General features: G+C 36.2%; 1 protein-coding gene across 1 annotated transcript; it reads right to left on the bottom strand.

The window, feature by feature from the left end:
• Positions 1–15,381: 15,381 nt before the first annotated feature.
• On the bottom strand, positions 15,382–17,130 carry LOC131045551 (uncharacterized). Its single transcript, XM_057979144.1, has 3 exons — positions 16,947–17,130; positions 16,663–16,764; positions 15,382–16,347 (listed from the first exon to the last, which is right to left on the bottom strand). Exons 1-3 carry the CDS (start codon positions 17,128–17,130, stop codon positions 15,806–15,808), a joined length of 828 nt encoding a protein of 275 aa, XP_057835127.1. The 3' UTR covers positions 15,382–15,805.
• Between the last annotated feature and the right edge of the window lie 7,540 nt (positions 17,131–24,670).

Genomic DNA, 24,670 nt, shown 5'->3' with positions numbered 1-24,670 from the left:
AATAAGTTAGTTTCAACCATAAAAACAAAACAAAGAACTAAAAACCATTCCAAACATATCAAGAGAGATTTCAAAAAGCATGAAAGAAGTTTAACAAAATAAAAGAAAGGAGAAGAGCCTCCCTAAGATGCTTCCATGATGCCTTTTGATGCTTCTCCCTTGTTTCTCTCCTCTCCAAGTCCCAAATGAGTGTAGCTCTCAGCTTTTAGCACTAGCCATGGATGCCATATGGAGATTCAAGATGGTTGAATATGATAAGCAAATACTATGCAAGAGTAGATAGTGATGCTATGAAAAAGCTCTATGCTAATGCCAGTATAACAACAATACTCTAAAATGCTTCTCCTTTTGCTTGAGGAGAAGGGTTCTATTTATAGAAGAAATAGGGAAATGAAGGGTTAAGATTGAGCAATCTTAACAAGGGTTAGGATTGAAAGTTGGGGATCCATGTGCACAATTGGCACCAATAAAATGGTGACAAGTTTCAACATAGGATTGGGTTGAGAGAAGAGGTTGGAGGCATTAAAGGCCTGAGAAGACCTCATGGTTATCTAGAAGGTAAGGGTCAAGTCTAAATTAAGATTACCCACTGGATTAAGAGTTAATCCAAGGATAAACCTTTGTGCAAATGTTTAAGAGATAATCATGGTCAAAGTATTAAAGGCTTGATGAGACCTTTGGGTTGGGTAGAGGTTGAGTCAAAACAAATATTTTAACCATGCGGGAGGGTTTGAGGTAACCATTAATGGTTATTGGAGACTTTGGGGATTAAGTGGTTGAAGGTTGAAAGCCTTCAATGGTTATCAAAGACTTTGAGCCATTTAGTGGTTGAAGGTTGGAAGCTTTCAAAGGTTATCCAAGACTTTGAGGGTTAATTTGTTGAACACACAAAGCATTAATTGCTTTTCAAAGACTTTGGAGTCTTTGAGAAGTGACTCCAATTTGCTTAGGAATGTGACAATATTTAGGGGATGGATTAGGCTAATTAGGAAGGGTTTAGAAGAATTTAGAAGGGGTTTAGGCATACAAGTGGATTTTGTAGGAAAATGCAAGTGGGAGAAATTTTGGTATTTTCAATTAAAATAAAATCATTTATTTCAATTAAATGGTGTAATTTGCATTTGGATAAATATTCAAATAAATATTAATTTATTTAAATGAGAAAAATGAAGATAAAGCATTTAAAATGCTTGAAGACTTTGAGGGAAACCATTAAAGGCTTGAAGACTTTAAGGAAAACCATTAAAGTCTTAAGAAGACTATAGAAGGAAGCCATCAAGTTTGAAGACTTTAAAGCCATCAAGTTTGACTACTTTAAGGGAAACCATTAAAGGTTTCAAGTGGGTGAGGATAAATAGGATTTTAAATAAATAATTTATTTAAAATAGTTGTGCAACTTGCTTTTGTAGGAAAATACAAGTGGGTGGAGGATAAAGGTGATTTAAATAAATTATTTATTTAAAATAATTGTGCAACTTGCATTTGTAGGAAAATGCAAGTGGGTGGAGGATAAAGGTGATTTAAATAAATTATTTATTTAAAATAATTGTGCAACTTGCATTTGTAGGAAAATGCAAGTGGGTGGAGGATAAAGGTGATTTAAATAAATGATTTATTTATTTATAATTGTGCAACTTGCATTTGTAGGAAAATGCAAGTGGGTGGAGGATAAAGGTGATTTAAATAAATGATTTATTTATTTAAATGTGAGAGGTGGGATTTTGGGGGATTTAAATAAATATTAATTTATTTAAATGTGAGAGAAGATTTAATTAAATAAATATGATTTATTTATTTAATTAATGGTCTGAATTTGGTTAAGTGAATTAAATCAAATAAATTGAATAATTTATTTAATTAATAGGAGAAGAGGGTTAAGATGAATTAATTAAATATATTAATTTAATTAATTATTAATTGATGGTTAAATAATCAAATAAATAATAAGTATTCATTTAATTAAGTGGACAGATTTATGTGACTACAATTTCTAATCAGTTTTAAACTTTACACTGTTCAAACATTTCTAACAACTTTTATTGATCTCATTGTTAGAGCATCTGTGTATTATCCTCTGATAATTTTTGTTACAAAACTATTTGTTCCATTCAAAACTTGCTGCTGCAACATAAACAACTCACCCAGGTATGACATAACAATGCTATGCTTAGTCTGTTCTTTTTCTTTGTTTTTTTTAATATGCATAGATAGAAAAGAGAGAAATAATAGTATCTAAGTTTCTGTATATGCTATGAAAAATTTCTTTCAATGTACACCAATATTAAGCTCCATCTCACAGTATCAGAAATATTTATCTGTACAATTTGACAGTTAAATAGAAGACAACATAAAACCTGTGGATCACTGCATCTTTCCCTCTCATATGAAACTTTTGTTTTACAAATACTTTCCAGGTGTGATTTCAAAGGAAGGATCCAAGGCCTGCAACACACCGGGCAACTTGAGCCAATCTCAAAGCCTCCAATTTCCATATGCCAGTTTTGAGGATTGGGGCATGGCAGGTAAGGGCTTATAATATAAAACCATAGCCCAATTTTCTGTTTGCAATGCATATGCATTATTGTAACTTGTTAATTATTAAAAGCTTCTCATACATTATTTCATTAGAATTTATGTTTCATAGTGTACATTGCTACTTTTTGAATGATAAAAGATTCTTTTCCTGCTAATGCATATCAAGATATGAAGTAATTATTAAAAGATTCTCATACGTTATTTTATTAGATTTTATGTTACATAGTGTACATTGGTACTTTTTGAATAATAAAAGATTCTTTTCCTGCCCAGCATATCAAGATATGAAGGTGACTTCATACCAAAATGCTACTTTGCAAAGCACAAGTTAGTATAGGATACATTCGATTGGGCCCTAAAGAGAAAGATAGACATAGAATTAACTTTCTACCTCTTTTAACACTAAGATGAATATATTTCTAATCAGTTTTAAACTTTACACTACTCAAACATTTCTAACAGCTTTTATTATTCTCATTGTTACAGCACCTGTGTATTATCCTCTGGTGACTTTCATTACAAAAGTGTCTGTACCATTCAAAAGTCACTGCTCCAACATAAACAACTCACCCAAGTATGACAATTACTTCCCTTTGCCACGCCCCTTCAGTTCTTTTAGCACATGAATTGTATATATGTTGAATTTAAGAAACTAACCATATTTCTTCTTTTTGATGTAGAGATACATATTACCAGACAACAACATACCCATGATTGCACTCCATGCCGATTACAAACAAACATTTTCAGGTCATTTCCGATTTATACTTTATATCTGCTTTCCAACTTTACCAAATTAACCGTTCTGACATCGCTTCCTTCAATGCAAGCAAAACCTTTGACCAACCAAACTAAATCAGCTTTCCGATTTCACCAATATCTGTTCATTTTGTTCCCCATATTTCAAGTTATATTCCTTTTGCTTTCTTAAAATAATTTCAATTTCACCATTATAGCTATTGATCACTTGTCCCATTCTTTATTTTAATGTTTTATCTCCCCATTACAAACAGATTTAAATATCTCAAATCTATGACTCTGTTGCCCTTGCAAAAATTGCACACAACAAAAAAAAAAATTAGGGTATTTTGAAACTTTGTTGCATTCCAGATTTATGACACTAATTAGGTCAGTTACAAATTTCAATTAAGTGTTTTGCATTGCTCGATTTTCATTTCTTGCTATTATTCAATTTCACTTAAATAATCCATTGCTTTCCAATACCTTTCTTCCATTTTAAATGCTATCATTTGTTTAATTTTGCTTCACACTGCACGAACAATTATCCTTGCAAAATTTTCTTGATACACCCTCCATGATAATCCTTTCCTACATTCAATACAATCTGCAAACTTTCTAAGGTTCATCTTTTCCTGTCTTTTCCACTTTTTTACTTGCCTTTTGCTCTTTTCCTGCCAACTGTTCTCTACAATTAGCATTTCTTACAGCTCCATGTTTTTGGCACCTTCCCATCTTACATACTTCTCTCTACAGGATTGCACTTCATTCAAGTTGCAATAGTTACAAATTGCCTCTTACAAATCTATGAAGGTTCACTTGCTTGATAGGCATGACCTTCCTCGCCATGATAAGCAAAATATATATTGCCAGTTCCTCTTTCTTGTCAGATATTACTTGTTACTCTCATTTTCACATGCCAAATTTTTTTTGTATTTATTAAATTATTTTATAAATTGTAGCATTGTACTATTCAATAAAAGTAACACTTGAAAAATTCCCAACTTACAAGCTTTAAAACTCTTTCTATACTGCAATTTTAATGTATATTTATTCTACTTTACCAAGTCATTTGCTCACTCCATACTACTAAACATGACGTAAATAATATATTTAACTCTTCATTCATTGAAACACAAAAATCACTTTTAAATGTGCCCAACACTTTGATACACAACTTTAAAATTTACCGTATTCCAAAATTTGCAGGCTTTAAAACTCAGCAGGCGTTGTAATTTAAAACAAGTTGATCACATTGGCTTAATGTTGTTGCTCATCAAGAAGTAAGTTGTTCTCATTTAGGTTTAAACCTTGCATATTTCATTCTCTGTAACACTTTCTATTGCTGACAAATGTATTTACTTGATTTCCATGCACTGCAGGTCAATCCGTCATCAGCCATTACACATCTTGCAGCTTTCAACAGCTTTCAAATTATTTGATTCTTTCAAACTTGCTATTTTACATCTCACAGCCCTATGTTCTCAAATATTAACATGTTCAAGATGACCACACCGTTACCGTATCATGTTTTAAAGAGTCGTTAAGATCTAGACTCCCACAGTGACTGCTTACACTTATTGACATTGTAACATTCACGGTTTCTTACTTGTGCTACTCTCTTCCATCATTGCTACATTTAATTCAATGTTCCCCTTTGCCGAAATCCACTATGTTTAACAACTGAATTCAATGAATGAGCATAACTTGCTGCTTTCTCTTCACCCTTGTGCAAATTTGTCACTCAAATATTAATATTTTCTATACAAAGTTTTGGTTTCTGCTATGATGCATTTTTTTTGGGGTAGTTTGGTAAAACAGAGGTAAAATAAATTTGGAAAATTCACGCTGCCAAATGCTTATTAAATTTTAACAACTCAATTTAATTGTCCATACTTAAAAAAATACTGCACATATTTCTGCTTCGTTAACCAAACCAGTTCCCCGAACCATTTTACCTATCGGCTTCCCGTTGCGCGCACAATAGCGTGCAACTGCTAGTTTATTTATTGTGAAGCTCACATTTTTCACTTATTTCTAGGTTGCCTTCTCATTAGATCCAATTTACACTGCAAATTATGATAATCTCATAGTAGTGCAAACCTTAGAAGACAAATGATCAATCAACTGAAAATCTCAATGGATAAAATAGCCAATTAATTCGAAGATAATAATAGGAATAAATCTGTTTTGTTTTGCAACGAAAATTTTTTGTATTTTTTTTTTTTTGGTCGGTAAAGGCAGAGCCAAGATTTATATTAATTTAGATTGAATACAAAAATTTCTTAGCCGAGAATCATACCATTAAAAACCTATTCTCAACAATCCCAGCAAACCATGATTTCCTCAATAGGCAGGAAAACATTAAACTTATGGTTTAACCATTTTAACAGAGCCATCAAAATTAAGCAGTCTGAATAAAATGGAGCTATAAACGATTGTGGCAGAGTCCCAACTGCCCAGAACCAGAGTGTTTTGCATAAAAATAAGAAACCAAAATAAACTTTATACAGTTATATGTTAAGTATCGAGAAGGGAAATTGACACAACAACAAAAGAGAGCCTAGCTTGCAGTGGGAGGATTGGGTTGGTGCAGCTCAATTCTTGCTCTTCCTAGGCCTTTGCCTGCTGGATGACCCCGACCATGACCCACACTCCTATGGCCTCTGCTCGAACCGCCTCTGCAACTCTGTTCAGCTTGTGGTTCTACCTCTGCAACTTTCATAAGCAGAATTCCATTCAGCTTTGCAAACTGGAAGAGGTCCTCCTCTTTTCCTTGGGCGTCTGGATCGTCTCCTAAAAACCTCCATTTAAGATATCTCAAACCCACTCCAGCAAAGACTTTGTGTCTGTCCAAATCTTTTCCTTTCGGATCAAGTAGGAAAGGGTAATATTTGATGAGCTCTCTATGAGCATTGAAAAGGATCTGGTTGCTTGGCCGAGGTGCCCCAAAATCATGGAGGGCCTTATTCAGGATTTATTGGAATTCCTAAAGAATTTCCTCAAGAAAAAGCTCCTTGGTAAGGCTCCAAATGGCTTGCTTAGGTAGCTTTTAGTCTAACAGAGAGGCCACAAACCTAGAGGAGATGCTGGTGTTGTCTCACGGGTACTCTTCCCTGCTCAAATGGGCACTACCCAAGATCATTTTGACTGCAAGCAGAACTGGAGGGTCCGCATGGGAGAGGAGACGTTTCAGTCTCAAGTCTGTGATCCTTCTGAAAGAAACCTGATGAGAGGAGGTGGTGAGGGAAATAGGAGTGTCTACGCCAAAGCATGAGGAGGGCCTTGAGTAGACGCTCATGATGAATCCGGATGATGGTTCAAAAGACATGATGGCCAGAGAAGAGAAGATGAGCGAGAAAGGAAACCAGAGAAAGTAATGCAAATTATGCATGAATAAATGAAGGCTATGTGCAGGAAATGCTTCGGCAGGAAGATCGAGCGCATGACTCAACACCTAATAATGAGGAGCAAATGATCATTAAAGGCTCCCACGAAGGTGGCAGAGGATAAATGTCCTGATCAAGACAAATCTTCCCAAGCGCGGACAAAAAGAGTAACCTACGGACAACTCATGCAAAAGGTACAGAATGACGACGGGAGCCAGCTAGAGCTTGAAAAAGCGCAGTTAAAGGGAGACGTAGTTAGGTTTAGTAGACTACTAGCAAAGCTAAACCGAACCCACCATAAATCCCAAGTTAAAGTGGACGCTTGAATTCAAATAAAAGAATTAGTCGTTAACATAAACCACCAAAGGAGAGCGGGTAAAAGCATTCAAATTTAAAATCTGCATTCCTCAATCAGGTTGAGACCACCAATGAAACTTGCTAGATGATGCTAGGTGACCTGATCTGCATTACCACTACCCTGAATACTCTGAGACCACCAATGAATGGAAGAGCCTTGAGCTGCTATTTTTGATAAGGCATATGTCGCTGCATTCGCTTCCCTATAGATATGTTTGGCCTCAAAATGCTCAAGTTTGTTCAAATTTTCTAAGATTTTTTCTAAAATTGCTTGAAGTCTCCAGTTTGGAGTTTTTTTTTCCTTATTGCATTTATTGCTATCTCCGAGTCTCCTTCCACTGAAACATTTCTTAGGCCATGGTCGATGTAATCCTTCAAGCCAAGTAGCAGAGCAGTAAATTTTGCTATATTATTGGTGTCTGGAGGAATTGGCTTTGCCATTTTCCTAATAACTGCTCCTGATTGATCTCCGATAATGAAGCTAATTCCGGAGGGACTAGGATTGCCTCTGGAGGCCCCATCAAAGTTTAATTTCACCCAACTCAACTTTGGGGGGGGACCAGGTTACATTTTTTCTAGCATTGATTTTTTGGCCAGAGGATGAAGGGATGCTAATTCCTTGCCACTTTAGCCTGATATTTTCGTCCCATGAAGAAAAGACTTTGGGCTGATCTAAAGAAAACACTATTCTGCAATTGACTGAGTCCACTATTGTCGATTCAATTGAGTTCAAAATTGATTCCTACCTCCTAGCTTTGTCGTCAAATAACCTACGATTCCTTTCTTTCCAGATTTCCTAGATTAAGCATGATGGGGACACTTCCAAAATTTGACTCAGGGAGCTCTCCTTAATAGGAAGGGGCTAGCTTTGGAATAGAGATTTGATGTCATTCGTTAGGGCTATAATCAGACCCAACTTGACACAGAGCCATCTCCAGCATTTGAAAGCAAAGGGGCAATTCAAGAGAAGGTGGTCCATTGTCTCTGATTGGGCTTTACACAAAATGCATCTTGATGGTCCTTCGTAGCCCATTCTTGTGAACTTATCTGCAGTTAGAATATTTTTTGGGAAGGCCAGCCATGCAAAGATGCTTGCTTTTGGAATGACTTTGGAGCCTCAAAACAACTTCAAAGGGATATCTTGGTTGCTCTGATCTACAAGGCTAACTAGAATTCTATATCCATCTTTTGAATTATACTGCCCTGTTTTGGATGGCGCCCAGATAAGAGAGTCTTCACCTCTTCTGGGATTGATATTTCTTGCTTCTAGAAGTCTTAGGAGTTGATCTAATTCTGTCCTTGGAATTGGCAGGCCCTCCATTGATTTCCATCTCCAGCATTGTGAGTTCGACATGTCGACCATTTCCAAGTAGTCTCTAACTCGGGAACCCCAATGTTGTTTGAACCAGTGTTTTGTAATGGGGATATGGATTAAATTTGCTAGAGGTGGATAGCCACCCCAAGAGTCCTCCCAGAATAGACTAGATGAGGCATCACATATATCCCAAGAAATCGAATTTGAAACCAGATTTCTACTAAAAATGATAAAGTTCCAGGTTCTGGACCCCTTGGTAAAATTACCTGATATGAAGATGTTGAGATGGTTCTGGTCTGGTAAATACTTTGTTGCCAGCATTCTAACCCATGTTGCATTGAGGTTTTTTATGAACTTCCAGACTAATTTAGCCCCTAGGGCTATATTTTACAATTTAAGATCCTTGGTGCTTAGGCCACCCATTGATCTGGGCTTGATAATTTTGTCCCAAGCTATTAAAGAAATTTTATGCTTCTCTTCAGTTTCTCATCTTCTTAATTATGAAGGGATTGGCACTAGATGTTAAGGATAATATGGATAAGAGATAAATTGGAAGGGCCGAGATCACTGCTTGGATCATCACTAGTCTTCCCGCCCAAGAGAGCCATTTGCCCTTCCAGGAATTTGTATTTTGTTCAACTTTTATTTTAAGGGATCCCAGAATTTAGAGTTCCTTAGACCTCAATCTATTGGAATGCCCAAGTGAATACATGGAAGACATCCTTCTTTGCAGTTTAGAATTCTGAGAATTTTGGTCTGTAATAAGATTGGAGTAGTGAAAAAGTAAACTTTAGTTTTATCCTTATTCCTAAATTGGCCTGAAGCCCTTCCATACATTTCTAAAATTTGATTGAGATGGGAGGCTTCCTTTACATTTGCTGCCCCCAAGAGAAGGTTGTCATCTGCAAACTGCTGATGAATAACTACAAAATCTTTTGTTATTTTGATTCCCTCTAACGGATTATTGGCATAACTAACTTTGATTGCCCTTCCCAATGCCTCCCCCATTATAATGTAGAGAAAAGGAGATAGAGGATCTCCTTGTCTAATACCCCTTGAAGAGGAAAAGAAGCCCGTTGGTTTTCCATTAATCAAAATTGAAAATTTAGGCGTTGATATGCATTCAAATACCCAATTGATCCATTGATTGTCAAAGCCAAATGCTTGCATGATTTTGCATAGAAAACGCCAATCTACATTATCATAAGCTTTTGTTATGTCTAATTTTATTATCATACTTGGCCTATTTGTGCTTTGGAGGGTGTGGATTGCTTCTTGCGCTACAATCACCCCATCAAGGATTGAGCGACCAAGAACAAAACCAGTCTGTTCTTTTGAGATGATGTTATCCATGAGAGGCTTCAATCTGTTAGTCATCACTTTTGAGAGAATTTTATAGACTGTGTTGCATAGAGAAATGGGCCTATAATCTCCAAGATTTCTGCCTTCTCCTTCTTTGGAATGAGAGCTATGAAGGTGTTATTTACTTCTTTGAGAATATGCCCTGATCTTCTTGAGCACTCTAGGGCTTCTGAAAGTTCCTAACCTAAGATATGCCAACATTTCTTGTAAAAATCCACAAGAAAGCCATCCGAACTAGGAGCCTTACCAGAGGGGAGCTGATTTAGAGCTTGGAATACTTCATCCAATTTAATTTTTTCATTTAGCATATGATTTTGTTCATCTGATATGATATTGGGGATCCTTGCTAGCAGCTTTTTTTGATCTAGCAGATGAGATCCTTCATTGTTGTTTAGAAGATTAGAATAAAAGGATATAATCTCTTCCTTAATTTCCTTCGGATCCTCTGAGATTTGGTTATGCTTATTTTGCAATTTAGATATACAATTCTTGCTTCTTCTGAGTTTTGTTACATTATGGAAAAACTTGGTGTTTTTGTCCCCCATTTTGAGCCAATTCTCTTTAGATTTTTGCTTCCAGAAGATTTCATCTTTAGAGAGAATGTCTTCATATTCTAGTAAGAGGGACCTTTCGTGTTGGAAATATTCTTGATCCATTCCCACCGAGATAATCCTTCCATTAAGACCTGCCAATCTATCTTCTAGAGATCTTTTTGTTGAGAAGATGTTTTTAAAGTGCTGAGAGTTCCATTGGAGTAGTTTCTGTTTAACTAATTTTAGCTTTGCAATGAAGCAGATAAATTTTGAACCCTCAAAAGATCCTTCCTTCCACCAATTTTCTATCAGTGTAAGAAAATTTTGATCTTTCATCCACATATTTTCAAACCTGAATGGAGTCCTAGACGGTCCCTGAGTGCCTTGCAAAGAGAGAAAAATGGGGTAATGATCTGAGCCTAAGCAAGGAAGGACATTGCAGGAGGGAGTAAAAGGAAGAAGAGTCAAGTCCCCTTGCCAAAAGAATTTGTCTATTTTTTCTGCTATATTACTAAAACCTTTCCTTCTGTTTGTCCGTGTGAAGGTGTCTTCTGAATCTATTTCCAAGAGACCATTCCTTTCAATCCAATTATTGAAATCCTGTTGAGAACCCCCTAAATGAGTGATTCCTCCCCTCCTATCTGAAGCACTCCTGATAGCATTAAAATCACCCCTAATGAAGACTTGTTCCTCGGATAAAGTAGACAAAACTCCATCTAAAGAAGACCATGTGAGTCGCTTTTTGTGTGGGGACATTGGGCCATAGATATTGATGATGAAGAAAGAAGTGTTTGACTGAAGATGGGTGATTTTGGCAAGGATCCAATCCCTACTAGATGCAATGCCTTCAACTGTAATTTGAGAGGGCTTCCAGATTATCATTAATCCTTCAGAGGCACCTTCTGATGCTACTATCGTTTGAAGAGAATCTTGGAACAAAGAGCTAATTCCATTTCCAAAGGCAACTACTAGCTTGTCCTCCAATTTAGTTTCTTGCAATAGGATTAAGTTTGCACTGACCAAAAGAATCCGTATTTTGATCACCCTCTGTTTGTTAGGGGCATTGAGACCCCTAACATTCCATGAAAAGATTTTCATTGTTGTTCAGGAAGGGGATTCCCCTTCCCTACTTTCCACAGATCCAATAGTTTAGAATGATTCTCCGCTGGTCCATCCTGGGATCTAGCCTCTATGAATGACTTGTGTCCCTTTTTGGGAGGGGAAGAGCCAAAATACGGCTTCTTCAAACCCTCCTGATTCTGATGAAGCCCTAACTTCCTTTTTTCCTTAACCTGTGAGTAAAGAACTACAAGGGGAGTGTCTAATATTGTGTCCTGGTCTTCCTCTTCTAACATGAGATTCTACAAAAGATTCTGAGCATTCTGTTCATTGTTCAAGTCCAAACTATTTGACCCTAATGGCGGGGAGAAGAGAAAGGGAAAGGGAATTTTCACCAAGAGGTTAAAATGTTGATTGGAGAGGGGAGGATCTAAAGAAGGAGACATCTCTCCCTCTAATAAGAATGGCTCAATATTCTCCTCCATGTCTGCTTTAAGATCCTCTTCAATAACTTCCTCTTCTTGTAAGATTTTTGAGAGATGTACATTTTTTCTTTTAGTGTTTTTTGTTGTTTGGAAGGAACCCCTAAGATTCTTACGCTTAACGCAACTCTTTCTTTTGGAGACCTTAGCTGAAGGTTGTGAAAATATAGTGAAAGCCCCTCTGCTTAAGGAAGGAGTTTTTTTTTTTGCCAAACAAACTCTTGACAGCCTTTTGAGATTGTGGCTTAGCGATTCGTGATAGAATGAGAGGAGGTCGATTAATAGGAGAGGGTTGGGAACCCTAAGGAGATTGGAGTGGAGTCGAAAGGTTCAAGCTTGCAGATTTATTTCTAAGGCGCATACTTAAACTAGGAGAGTGGAGGACCTAGAAAACTGGATCAACGTTTGAGATAGGAGGAGAAATTGAGGCTCTGAGAAGGGGCTGGCAAGGGGGCATCGTAGCAACCTAGGCCGAGACTAAAGCGGTAGAGTCCGGAACAGTTGCCCGATCCAAGGTCCTCTTTTGAGAGTCTAGGCTGGTGATGATTGGTTCTGATTGCTAAAGAGAGAGGTTGAGGGCTCCCAAAGACGCTGCCAAGGAGTTGTTGTTAACTATTTGGTTTCTTCGCAAGCATTTGCTAGGAGCTCCATTACCCAATCTTATCATTTTTTGTTTCCATCTACCCAGTTCTGAAATGATTTCAAGTTCACTATAAAAACCTTTGGAGAGATCAACCTCAACATAAATGTTTTCTATATCCCCTTTAAGGCCTTTGAGGAAGTTTGCTTCAATCCCCACTAGAAAACCAAGAGCATCGCCGATCTTCAAGAGTGACTTTAGGCACCAGAACTCAGATGGAAGACCTACTAAAGACAACCAAATAGGTGTTTTCTCAGGTTTGTGCTGCACTGGATCAAATCTTGGTTTCCAATCAAGGAAGTGAAAGGTGGAGCCTTGGTAGAACAGAGGACTGCCTTTTGTGATTGCTTTCTTTAGCAACGCGTCCACACATTCTATGAACAAGAAGTCATTTTGCATTCTTCTTACTGATATGAGGTCTGGAAAAGAAGATTTCCACCAATCAAGAATGTCTTTGCTTGACCCTCCAGTGCCACACCATTTTGCGAAGAAGGCATTTTTCTTGAGCTAGTAAATCGTGGGATTCAAAGAATTGGATGGAAGCACAAACAGTTTGCTTCCCATAGATTTCCCGTTCCATTTTTTATCCTTATGCTCAAAAGTGGGCGTGGGCCACAGGGGAAAAGAATTTCTGAAACTCGTGGCGTGCGAACCTCTAAAGGGCAAACCCATGGCACGCGAACCCCTGTAGGGCAACCCAGTTGTAGATGGAGGGCAGTCTTGCCATCTTTGGCGTTGGGGTTGCTGCTTGAAAGAAAGAGGTTGCTTAAGAGGAACAAAGGTCTTATTCCTGGTTGCAATAGGGATGTAGTTTGAACCAATTGCGACTTTCTTTGCCCAAGAGTCTAAGCTTTGATGCTTCGAAGAAACATTTGGCCAAAATTTCTGATATTTTGCCTGTTGAATGGAGCTCTAGAATGAGGGGCTACCTCGGAGGTTAAGATTTTTCTAGTGGCTCAGAAAACTCTTGAGAGCATGACGATTAACCTGGGTTTGAGTTTGCAACGGGTTTCTTGAAAATTTCAGTATTTTTAAGCATATGATAGGGCATATAAAAAACAATAATAACAATTTATATAAGTTCTTGATGTTCAAAATGATGACAATTGTGCATTAATGGAGTCCTCAATACTACTTTAGTAAGCACCTCCCTCTTTGTTTTTTCTAATTTGGAACCATGAGATTCATGGCAACTTCCTAGTCAGCCATTTAGCAAAGAATTGGCCAATCCTACTTTGACTGACAATATAGTAATAACAGAAGTATGGAAAAATGTGAACAAATTTGGTTCTAGAGCCTGCAAATTGTAGATGATGAGAAAGAGATACTTGTTTGCTTTAAACAAAATAAAGAAAACTCCTTACCATAACTGGAAGCATGCATGTGAATCTTCAATGGTAACTTGGAGGTTGTTAGTTTGATGCCCGATATTGTGGGCTTTCCAAGTCCCCTTGTTTTCAAACCACATTTATTTTTCATATAAATACTTCTTGTATTATCAGATTTTCTCCACTGCATGACATGTCTTGCACGTCAAAGAAAATGTGAACATTTGAGACCACCATCAGATGTACATTATCAAATAGGCTCCTTGTTTCTTTTCTTCTCTTAAGAGAGTCTTTGCTCTCTCTGCTAGAAATTAATAATAAAATTATCTTTCATTAAATGAAATAATTTTTGTGATTAATTTATAGTATATCATACATCTTTTATAACTAATTTATTAGTATAGTATGCATCTCTTTTCATTCCTAATATTATCTATAGATTCTAATTTTTTACTTAGATGAGGATTCTAGTCAATTCTTTTTATTATTGAAGATTTCCTAGTTACCTTTCATCTCCATTGAAACTTTCATCTCCATTGAAAATATCACCCTCATCACAGCAGACTCGCTTTATCTCCAATTCAACTTAATTTTAAATAGTTGAGAATCTTCAATTTTGGGCATCTTCTTTTTTAGGTAGTATTTTATTTTTAAAAACACTTTGGGAACATAAGGATTACATGAGACATTAATTGATACATTATTTATCATATCGAAAATTCACATGAAGTGTATATATTTATTTTATAAGATTTTCATAAAATTTACATACATCTAAGTGGGGTGTCTATGAGACCACTAGAATGCACTAGCCTTATAGTGTTTTATAAGTTTGAGTTATAAATACACTAAGTGGGTGGTGCATTGTGGTGGCTCCATAGTCATTTGCCATGAAAAAAACATTAGAAGTAGGTGTTTTTTAATTTGTAATTGGATTTTTTTAATTTTTTCCGTTGTCTATCAAATGGGTAATTGATGTAATAGAAGTTGTGAATGGGTGACACTTTGAAATGACCACTTTTTTATCCTTACATGCATAACAGATTTTACCCGTAAGCCAAAAAAATAGCTATAAATAGTCAAGTCGATACAGATACAACCCAAAAAATGTTCGTTGAAATCTCATGCATCATTCCTATTACCAATTTTATTCTAGGACGAGGACTGCAGGGGACGGGGGTAAGCATTTCCGGGACAGTGATTTCTTTTGTCAATTTTGGGGACGGCTAGGAGACGACAAAGGGGATGGCAAAGGGGATGACTATATAAAAATACAGGAAATTAAAATATATAGGGAAATTTAAAATATTCATATGAAAATATGGATAAAATATACACATATACATTATAGAACCTTAAAATATAAGAATCAGCTGAGTTCTTAAGGCAAATTTGTGTGAAATTAAGAGTCAAAGTCAAATTGCTTATAGAATTCATTGTCAAAATTCACTGTGTATATGCAGAATTTATGAGAATGTCCGATAAGATTCTCCTATCCTCAAGATGCGTCCTCGAATATTCATTAATATATTTATAAAATATTTGTATAAATTTATTACATTTAGTGAGCCATGAGCATTTTTAACTCATCATAACGATGATAACTAAATGACCACAAAACTTAATGGAAAAAAAACCTTTTGTCCATTAATATAACCCTAGTTGAAAGTCTTTGCTTTTTTATCTTAGAAATATAGATTTCACAGCAGACAAATGCAAAAACTTAATTGCATGTGCTGGTTGTTCTTTAGCCCATCGTTTTCTTCGAATGACTGGCCATTGCGTTGGAGCTCAACAAGCTTAACACGTAAATCATCACCACTAATTCAAAGAAACTGAGACCACCAATTAACCATCTTTCTCTATTCAGTACTACCCATTAAAGCAATTCTATTTGTCTGTGGGGATTTTACGCCCTTTGATTGTCAGGCCATGAAACAAAGCCTTATTGCTGACTACCGATCAACTGACAATTTGATCACCATGGTGTGCTTGTAGACCTGACCTGGACGCACAATCACAGATGGAATTTTTGGCTCATTTACAGAATTAGGAAATGCTTGAGTCTCAAAGCAGAATGCAGAATGTGACTTGCATATGGCACCTCCTTTGCCCAGTGCCCACTATGTTCTTGAGATTATTGCTAGTGTAGAACTGCATGCCCGGTGCACTTGTCCACACTTCAAGCACTCTTGAACTCCATGGATCCTTGGCTCTTGCAGCAACTCTTAGCCCGTTCATTGACTTGGAACTGTCAAGAACATAATTGTTATCAAACCCAGGATTACCCTTATTGCTTGAGTTGACCTTATTAATTATGTTTTTGATAACAGTCTCCTTTGTTAAGCCCAAAGGAGTTCCGTTTACAGGCGAGATCTGTCCTGTAGGAATCAGAGCCTTGTCTGTGGGAAGATACTGTGAGGCCCATATTTTGACAGAATGGTCAAGTATGTCCCTTCCACTGTCATGGCCTGCAAGGTTCCAGAAATCATGATTGATCAGGCTTACAGGAGTAGCTTTGTTCCTTGGGATTGCCTCCATCTCTAGTGTCAACTCCATATCATTGCTTATAGTATATGTGGCAAATACATCTAGATTACCAGGATATCCTGTTGCAGCAACAAAAACAATGGCCACATTAAAAACCCACTTGTTTGTATTAATGAGTAAATTTATAACTGCCATCTAGAAAGTCACACTAGTAAGAATCATCATCAAGAAAATGCAATCCAAATCTTGGATGGTTGTTGAATGTTGAATTCAATCACAGAAATTTTCTAGAAGCCTTTTCTGTCAAAGCTTATAAATTTTGTTGTAAAACTAAGACCCACATCAACCATCCAATCAAGAAGGTAGAGTAGGATAAGGGCTTTCCGGCTCTTATTGACTAATTTGGCCTAAATAATCAGCCATTCCATTCTTACCTTCTTCACCATCGACGCTGTGATATGCAAACTTAATAGATGGTTTGCTTCCACCCTTGATTTCCTTCACTTCCCACAACACATTGTCAAAACCTCTCTTTCCTCGTGCATTTCATGAGCTTTATTAAGATGCAATACAAATAACTACCAAATCTCTCCACGTTTTTAGATAACTGAAGACAATGTTAGTTTCTTAATTTCAAGTATTGAAGCATCTTTAATCTAGTCAGGAAAAGATATAGACAGAGCAGAGCAGGACAGGGCAGGGCAGAGAGAGCATTCACCATGAATTGAATTCTTTCCACTATTGACAGACAAATGATATGTCTTCCCATCAAGGGTGAACTGTGCAATCTTAATTCTGTTGGCTACCCGGCCTACAATGGCACCAAAGGGATGCCTGCTGGAGCTTTCATTCTGCACAGAAGCACAACCATATGATAAACGTGTACATTGGTACAGATCCATGACTGCAATAAATTAAAACGTCAAGATTTTATACTTGCCATGTATGAGGCCAATGAATCAAATCCAAGAAGTATATCTGCTAGATGCCCTGCATACACATGTAATTAAGATAATCAGGTACATTTCTGCAATGCAATGCAATGAAGAAAAAAGGAGTAAAAAGCAAATGCAATGCTTAGGGAGCTAAAAATACCATTTTTTTCAGGGGTCTTTAGGGAGACTAGAGCTGCTCCCCAGTTGGTAAGCTTAATGTGTAGATCACCCTTACGTAGTTCAAAGAAACCTGCAGAATTTTTTCCTTTGATGGGCTTTCTCCCTAGAGCTCCATCCAAACCTTGGCATTTGCAGAGAGTAAGAAAGAGGACTGCAAAACACAACATCGACAAAGTACAAGAGCCCTTCTTTGCCATGACGAGTGGCCAGATTAACAGTGTAGAGCATCGATGGACAATGGAGTATTTATCAATGGAGTTTCACGTTGTGATTTTAATGAATAATTAAATGGACGCCGACTAGATAAGGTCAACATATGCGGACATTGACGAGGGAGAAATTTAAAATGACTCTTTTTATGTCCTTTGTGTTATGATTTCAGGCTCTGAAATATTCAGGTTGCAGTTCAATTCATATATGTTATTTTCTTAACTAGCCTCTGGAGCTGAAATGGTATAAATTCATGTTAAAGCAAGACTTATGTCTAAGAGCAGTCAATACCCGAATAAGGCATCCTTTTTATTCATCTCTTAGGGTTTGGTAAAGTGAATGGTATGGGAGCAAAAGTATGGCTTGCATTGCTATGAAATAGGTTTGAAGCTGGTGGCTTGCCAATTTGCTAAATTTTGATGCCCTGCATCTTTACTTGTCCGTACTTCAAGCATGCATAAGACCAGAAAAGGTTGAAATCCTCCCACTGCATGTCATATTATGTCAAGTTTACCCTGGAATTTACTGCAATGTGTTGAATCGAAGCTTATTTTTTACTAGAGCATCTCAGAAGAATACTGAATTTTGTCTTGCATGTTCACTTGCATGCTTTTCAAATTGGGGAACGGGAGCTTCTCTGTCTATGCATGTGCGATTTTGGGGGTTTGGAGGAGTTAAAAAATCTTTATAACAAGTATCTTATTCGTTAAGAAAGTGTAACTTATTTATTGTATTTTACTATGTTTACAAGTTGAGGGTCATATGGATTTTTATTATGATTTTAGAATCTTATTTTGATTCATGGTAATGTTTTATGATTGTACTTTGACTCTTCAAGAGTCCATATATTGAGGGGTTAAGTTGAAGATTTCAGATTTTCAGTTGCAAAGAGTAAGAGGATCAAGAGTTTGAAAGATTATTTTTTGATTTGAAGATTGATGGATTCTTTGTAGATTCCTCCTACATATGTTGCTGATTTTGAAATCAAATTTCAAATTTATGTATGTTTCCTTTGAGGTTGAAAGCTTTGTAATTTCATAACAACATTGGTGTACTTTCTTTTCGGATAATCAATAGAAAGTAAGGATCGTGTTTCCTATTTAATCTCCTTGTTGTTTTAGAGTCAATTTGTGATAGGGGAATACTTTATATCATTTTTAAGCCAAACCATTTGTGAATTTGCATGTGTTTGGTTTGAGAGGGAGAGTTTTCTTGCATCACAATGGTTTAATTAAGTTTAGTCTACCAATTTGTTTTTGGAGTAGATCTTTATCAAATCTAAACCTCGCTAGCAATTTATATTCATTCATGGGATCAATCCAAGTACGTCAAATCTAGGCTGGAATTCACTACAAATAAGTTAAATTGAATTACGCTATGTTGGATTAGGTAATCTTTGTAGAGCCGAGTGTTTACAACACACATTATAGTTACACTTATGTTCTTTTGCACTATAATTTGATAAGAAATAGTCTAGTTAAGTTTATTGTCAACTATAGTTATTTTGTAAAAGGACCCGCAAATGTATGATATCTATCAATTATATAAACATGTCCACAAATATCTATATCACATGGGGGCTTCACTAGTTAGACAATATTACATCACGTGCATTCATATTGGAGGGTTTAATATCTCAAAAATGAGGGTGCAATATATTGCCTATCGTTGAAAATAGGGGTTTTTTTTAATTTTGACTATGAAAAAATATAATATTTGGTGAAAATAGGGGGGCTTTTAATTTGGGCTATGTACTGGGAGGGGGTGACAAAAAAGGAGTTTAAGACAATATTTTTTGAAAATAGGGGGATTCTTTAGTATTCCATAAACGTGTGTGCTATAACCCAAACTCACTAAGTGAAGCCCTCGTGCTATATCATCAAACATGCAAACATGTAGAAGAAATGTATGTCCATAAATATGTACCACCAAATGTATGTACTCAAGTCTAGACAAATGCATGTCGATCATCAAACATAAATGTCCACAAATGTACATATCATCAAACATGTACAAATGTCTACAAATATCTAGAAATATCGATAAATGTCTCTAGGTGGTAGTGTCATCATGTCGGCTCCTAGTTGAGCAATCCTCTAAGTGAGAATCCTGCTCTAATGGATGTGATAAGCGCTAGAGATAGTGTACAATGCATACATAAAAGTATGTACATTAAATATATTATATTAAAGAATACACTTATATATGTACATGACATGTGTACAAATTAAATAAATGCACATGAATGATTCAAAAAATTTGAAACTCAAATGTCGACTGATATTAGTACCATCAATCTGATCATGCCTGCCTACACACTCTATCCTCGGGCTAGAAGTAACATGAGGTATCTTCATCTAAAATAAAATATAAATTTGTACATTACAAGCTCAACTAGATATCATTTAGTTAAAATTAATTTAAATAATTTAAAAAATTTAAATCATGTGCATGCACATATATACATACATACACACATACCTACATATTAGGTGGTCTAGATGTTGAAATGGTTGAATGGACCGGAATACTAAGAGGGTGGGGTGAATTGGTATTCCCACACTTCTATAACATTTTACTGATAAATCAACCTTATCAATTAATCTCATTTAATCTCATCAACATGAATCAGCAAATGCATAACAAGTAAACAAATCAACCACCAAATGAACATCAAATTTTTATATGTAAAAAACCCAAATGGGAAAAACCACAGAGAGGGTTAACCCTCAAGATAATATAACTAATTATATGGTGTTTACAAAATGGGTGGCTCACTACTATATTACAAAATGGCTAATTGCTAGAATACAACACAACTCACTACCAAAATATTCATTGTAATAGGAACAAATGAACTAAAAAAAAATTGCATCCCCAAATGCATGAAGTTAGTTCCAATATAAGATCAAGTAGAAAAACAACAACTTACAGCAAATTCAGTAAAGGATCTCTACACCATTTTCTCCAATCTGCTAATCACAACTACTTATCATGGATATGATAAAGGATTACTGGAACATTGTCCTCTGTCTGCCAATCTAATTACTTCAGACAGATCCGGTAAAGGATTACTGGACCACTGCTCTTTGTCCACAACTCTGCCACTCTTACACTCACACACACCTTCTATATATATAACATCACTTGAGGATGAGAGAATAGAAGAATATGTGCTAGTAAATATATCTTTTGTTATTTCTAGAGATGAAGTCACTCGATTACTGAAACTTGTGAAGGATAGATTCCGAAGCAAGAGGAGGGTAAATAAACGTATGATAGGAAAGAGAGACGAGGTGATAAAGTAAACTGAAACAAATTTGAGACAACTTTTGATTGATTAGAGAGTTGATGTGAATCCGGTAGACTCTTCTCAAGAAAAATCTATTCTAGAAGAACATGCAACAGCCTTTGAGCCTAAGGATACTCCATCTATCCTAGATGTTCCTGGTGGATAACAAGATCAGTCATTTGTAGATCCGGTTGGACAGAAAGCTCTAGTTGATGTCTCTAATGATCAAGCAGTGGATAACTATGGTGATGCTACTCGGGATCCTCCAGAGATTGAGATCATTGCAGAGATGATAGCTGAGGAGTTAAGTGAAGTGGGAAAGTCTAAAGATGATGGCCAAGAGGGTGAAAAGGATAAGGATGAAGTTGCTGGGAAGTAGAAGGGTGAAGAGAAATCAAATGAAACTCTGACAACCATGACCAAAGCCATTGTTCTTGGTAGATTTGAATATTGCAGTTGAAGATGATCTTTCTCATGGTTCGGTAGATTTGAGCACCCTGCCCTCTCTTCAAGCACTAAAATTGGCCACCCTTGCATAGATCAAGGCCAGTGAGGACTTACTTAAGTCCTCTTCAAAAGAGAAAGAGGTAATATCTTTGGCACCTGCAATTTTGGAAAAAAAATTGCCTAACCTTAAGCAGATAACCCATGACTCACCCTTTGGTAAGCTTAAGAATATGTTAAATAAAGTAGAATCTGATTTTGCATCATTAAAGAAAGTTGCAGATATAAAAGTTGTGATTAATTTCAATGAGATGAGGCTTCAAACCTATTTGAAAATAATTGAAGTTGATAGGGAAGTTTTAAAGTCCACGGTAAAAAGTGTAGAAGACACATTAGGTGAAGGCGGCAAAATATTCAAATTGTGTCTCTTTTTGCCTAAGTTTTCTACAGATATTGATAAGCAAATAAGAGATCTTGAAGGGAAATTAGCCAGTATTGGTCATTCATTTGCCCCTCATTTGTTTTTCCAAGTTCTCTTGAAGATCAAATAATGGATTTTACTGATAAAATAAAGGGCTTGAATAAGGAAAAAGAGCAAGTGTTAAGCAGAGTGGGAGAACTGAGAAGTTTGATCGCTCCCCGGATGGACACCTTACTTGGAGCTTAGCAGGATGCAGTCAATGCTTTAGGTAAACCAGTGCCATTGGATCTCAAAGGTGTTGAAGTTTATGCATACATGTTTAGTGCTTTGATTAATGTTTTAGATTGTTTCCTAAGAGGATGGAAGGATTACTTGAAATTCTTGAAGGTGTCACTTATGCAGATATTTTTAAATTCATGTAAATTATTGCATTCATTTGTGCATAAGTGTTGGTAGATTCGTACCATATGCCATTGATTTCAAAGGGGTAGAGAGTTGGGAGAGAGCAGTGAAAAATGATGCTTATTCTTAGGGAGAGTCAGTTGAGTGTACATATTTCAGATTGTCAAATTGCTTGCAATTTTTGGAGTTTTGGAACACTTCTAATTTTTTACAGTGCTGCCATCAATGCCAAAGGGGGAGATTGTTGGCATAAGACACTATTATAGTGATGCTCTGGTGAAGATTGATGATGTATGGTGCATTAGATTTCTTAGGAGTTGTCATTGATGGTAAGTCATCCTATTGATCTTATCTAGCATGGAGTTTGGGATATATGGATGTCTTGAGTAAGTTTTGGTATAAGTCTGTCGGTGATACTCAGTGTACAGTGTTGGTGATAATTTCTCTTATCCAGTGTTATGTTTTTGGTTCTAGTCATCTGAGTTAAGTTGATTGAGTATGAGAAGCAAATTATCATGCAATACTATCCTTTGGTGTTCTTTCTTATGCATATTAGAAGGTTCGATATCCGATAGAGCAGTAAAACAAGGTTATTTTTCATTATTGATGGTGTAACGTATGGATGGGATTCTTTGAGGTGACTGTTGGTGAGTTCAAGGTAATTGGACCATCTTATGGAAATCATGTGATCATATGTTTTGGATCCAAAATTTAGTTTTGTGAAGATTTGAGCCGACTTTAAGCTACATGTTTCATATTCTAATATTTTGTGAGGTCGACCCGTGGGAGATCAATTTTGTCAGTGAGTATATATAAGATCGATTTAGTTAATGTTTTTGTGTGGGGATATGATATGAGAGATAATTTTGGGAGTGAATGAGCGCATTTTCACTTGCGCACCTTGAGTTTTGTTGATCCAGTAATCAGTAGCAGAGTAAAATAGGGTAGTTTATCAGAACAACAACAACAACAACAGATCACTTTGTGCCTAACTAGAACTGATATTTTGCATAGTCAGATGCTTTTCTTCAGTTCATTACTCATTGTAGTCATTTTGTATTAGCCTGCAAGGCACTAAGCCTTCCTCTGGGTTGTAGCCCTTTTGTAATTGAGCAGTGAGCTTTAGGCAATGTGCATTCCCTCATGTAATATTATTTTACTATTGGCCATAGTATAATAATAGTATGGGTACTCAATTCCATCGTATGTTTCCCTCTCCGGGTTTCCATGTAAAAATATTGATGTTATGGTTATGTGCTTATTTGCTTTGTGTTTCTTACTTGTGCATCTAGTGGATAAAGAAATAGATTAACAAATTTGTAAATACCGGAACATTGATTCAGCCCCCCTCTCAGTGTTCATTGATTCCAACAAGTGATACCTATATGTCCATATACCATGACTATCCTAAAGAAATGTGCATGGCAATGAATACCTTGGTCAGTAACTAGTCATGTTTGTAGTCTTTGTTTTGTGAAAACCTTATGAAGAGTTTTGTTTGAAACTTGGAGATACCTCTTCTTTGTATCAACCGGTAATGATCCCAAACTAAACATAGCCAAGCATACAAGAAAAAATCCAAACAGAAGAGGTAACCTTGTTTTTTTGTCATTTTGATATTTTCTAACAACTAATTCTTTAACAATTCACACAAATAGAATACTCTATCTTCCATAACAAGCATATGTGCAACATACACAATAATAGTTGAGGTGGAACCTTCCCTATTTCTGAAATATATCTTGTGAGAGATACCATATGCAACATACCTTACCATGGGATTAACAATTTTGTCGATCAATAATGCTCTTTGATCTCCCATCACATCGGTTAGGTTTTTAACATCCTTGTTCTTTAAAGACTTCTTAATCGGTATGGTTCCTTTGTCGCATAAATGAGTAATAGCTGAAATAATGTCCTTAGAGATTAGATATGGTTTATCCAATACGATATTGTCATTTTGTAGTTGACTTAGGATTACTTTGGTCACCTCCTCATTGTCAAACCATGGGAACTCACTCCACAAGTCCAATCCTTTATGCTCAAATTCCTTAACCTTTTGTAAATCTACTTTTCTTAAACTCCTTTCTATCTTTCTGATCTTTTCAGTGTCAATTCATCTATCTGTACTTTTTCCAAAGTCTGAAAATCTACGTTGCTCGATTCTCTGATGAACATTTTTGATTCTATGATTACTTGCTATATGCTCTACTCTTTGCATTTTAATTGCACACAAGCTCTTCAAGAAATTCTATTTGCATAATGAAAAAATAATCTCAAACATCGATACTTATCTTGCCAATTTATTCTTGGGTTTTGCTGCCAAAAAGTGTCTTGTCGATGACGTCAAAAAAATCATTGATTTACTAGATTGCACATCAAATACAGTCATGTCAGGCCCATGACATTAACTAACTCAGGTAAGGGGACCAAATGATTTTCCTTAATAGCTCCCCCCTAAGCCAATGCAATAAATAGGCTTAGTTATCGGAGGTAGTGGTGCTTGCACTAGATTTTGGTATATCAAGTTTGCTTTCATTATTCACCTCCTTCCTTCT

The sequence above is a fragment of the Cryptomeria japonica genome, chromosome 10, assembly GCF_030272615.1.
Source record: "Cryptomeria japonica chromosome 10, Sugi_1.0, whole genome shotgun sequence".
NCBI lineage: Eukaryota > Viridiplantae > Streptophyta > Pinopsida > Cupressales > Cupressaceae > Cryptomeria > Cryptomeria japonica.
The sequence above is the reverse complement of the archived record's forward strand: the minus strand, read 5'-3'. Positions and strand labels throughout refer to the sequence as shown.

Coding starts and splice junctions, on each gene's coding strand:
- LOC131045551 (XM_057979144.1), bottom strand. CDS start 17,130: ATGGATCTGTACCAATGTACACGTTTATCATATGGTTGTGCTTCTGTG. Junction 16,765..16,946: donor TGGAAAGAATTCAATTCATG/GTGAATGCTCTC, acceptor GAAATGCACGAG/GAAAGAGAGGTTTTGACAAT. Junction 16,348..16,662: donor CAGCGTCGATGGTGAAGAAG/GTAAGAATGGAA, acceptor TTGCTGCAACAG/GATATCCTGGTAATCTAGAT.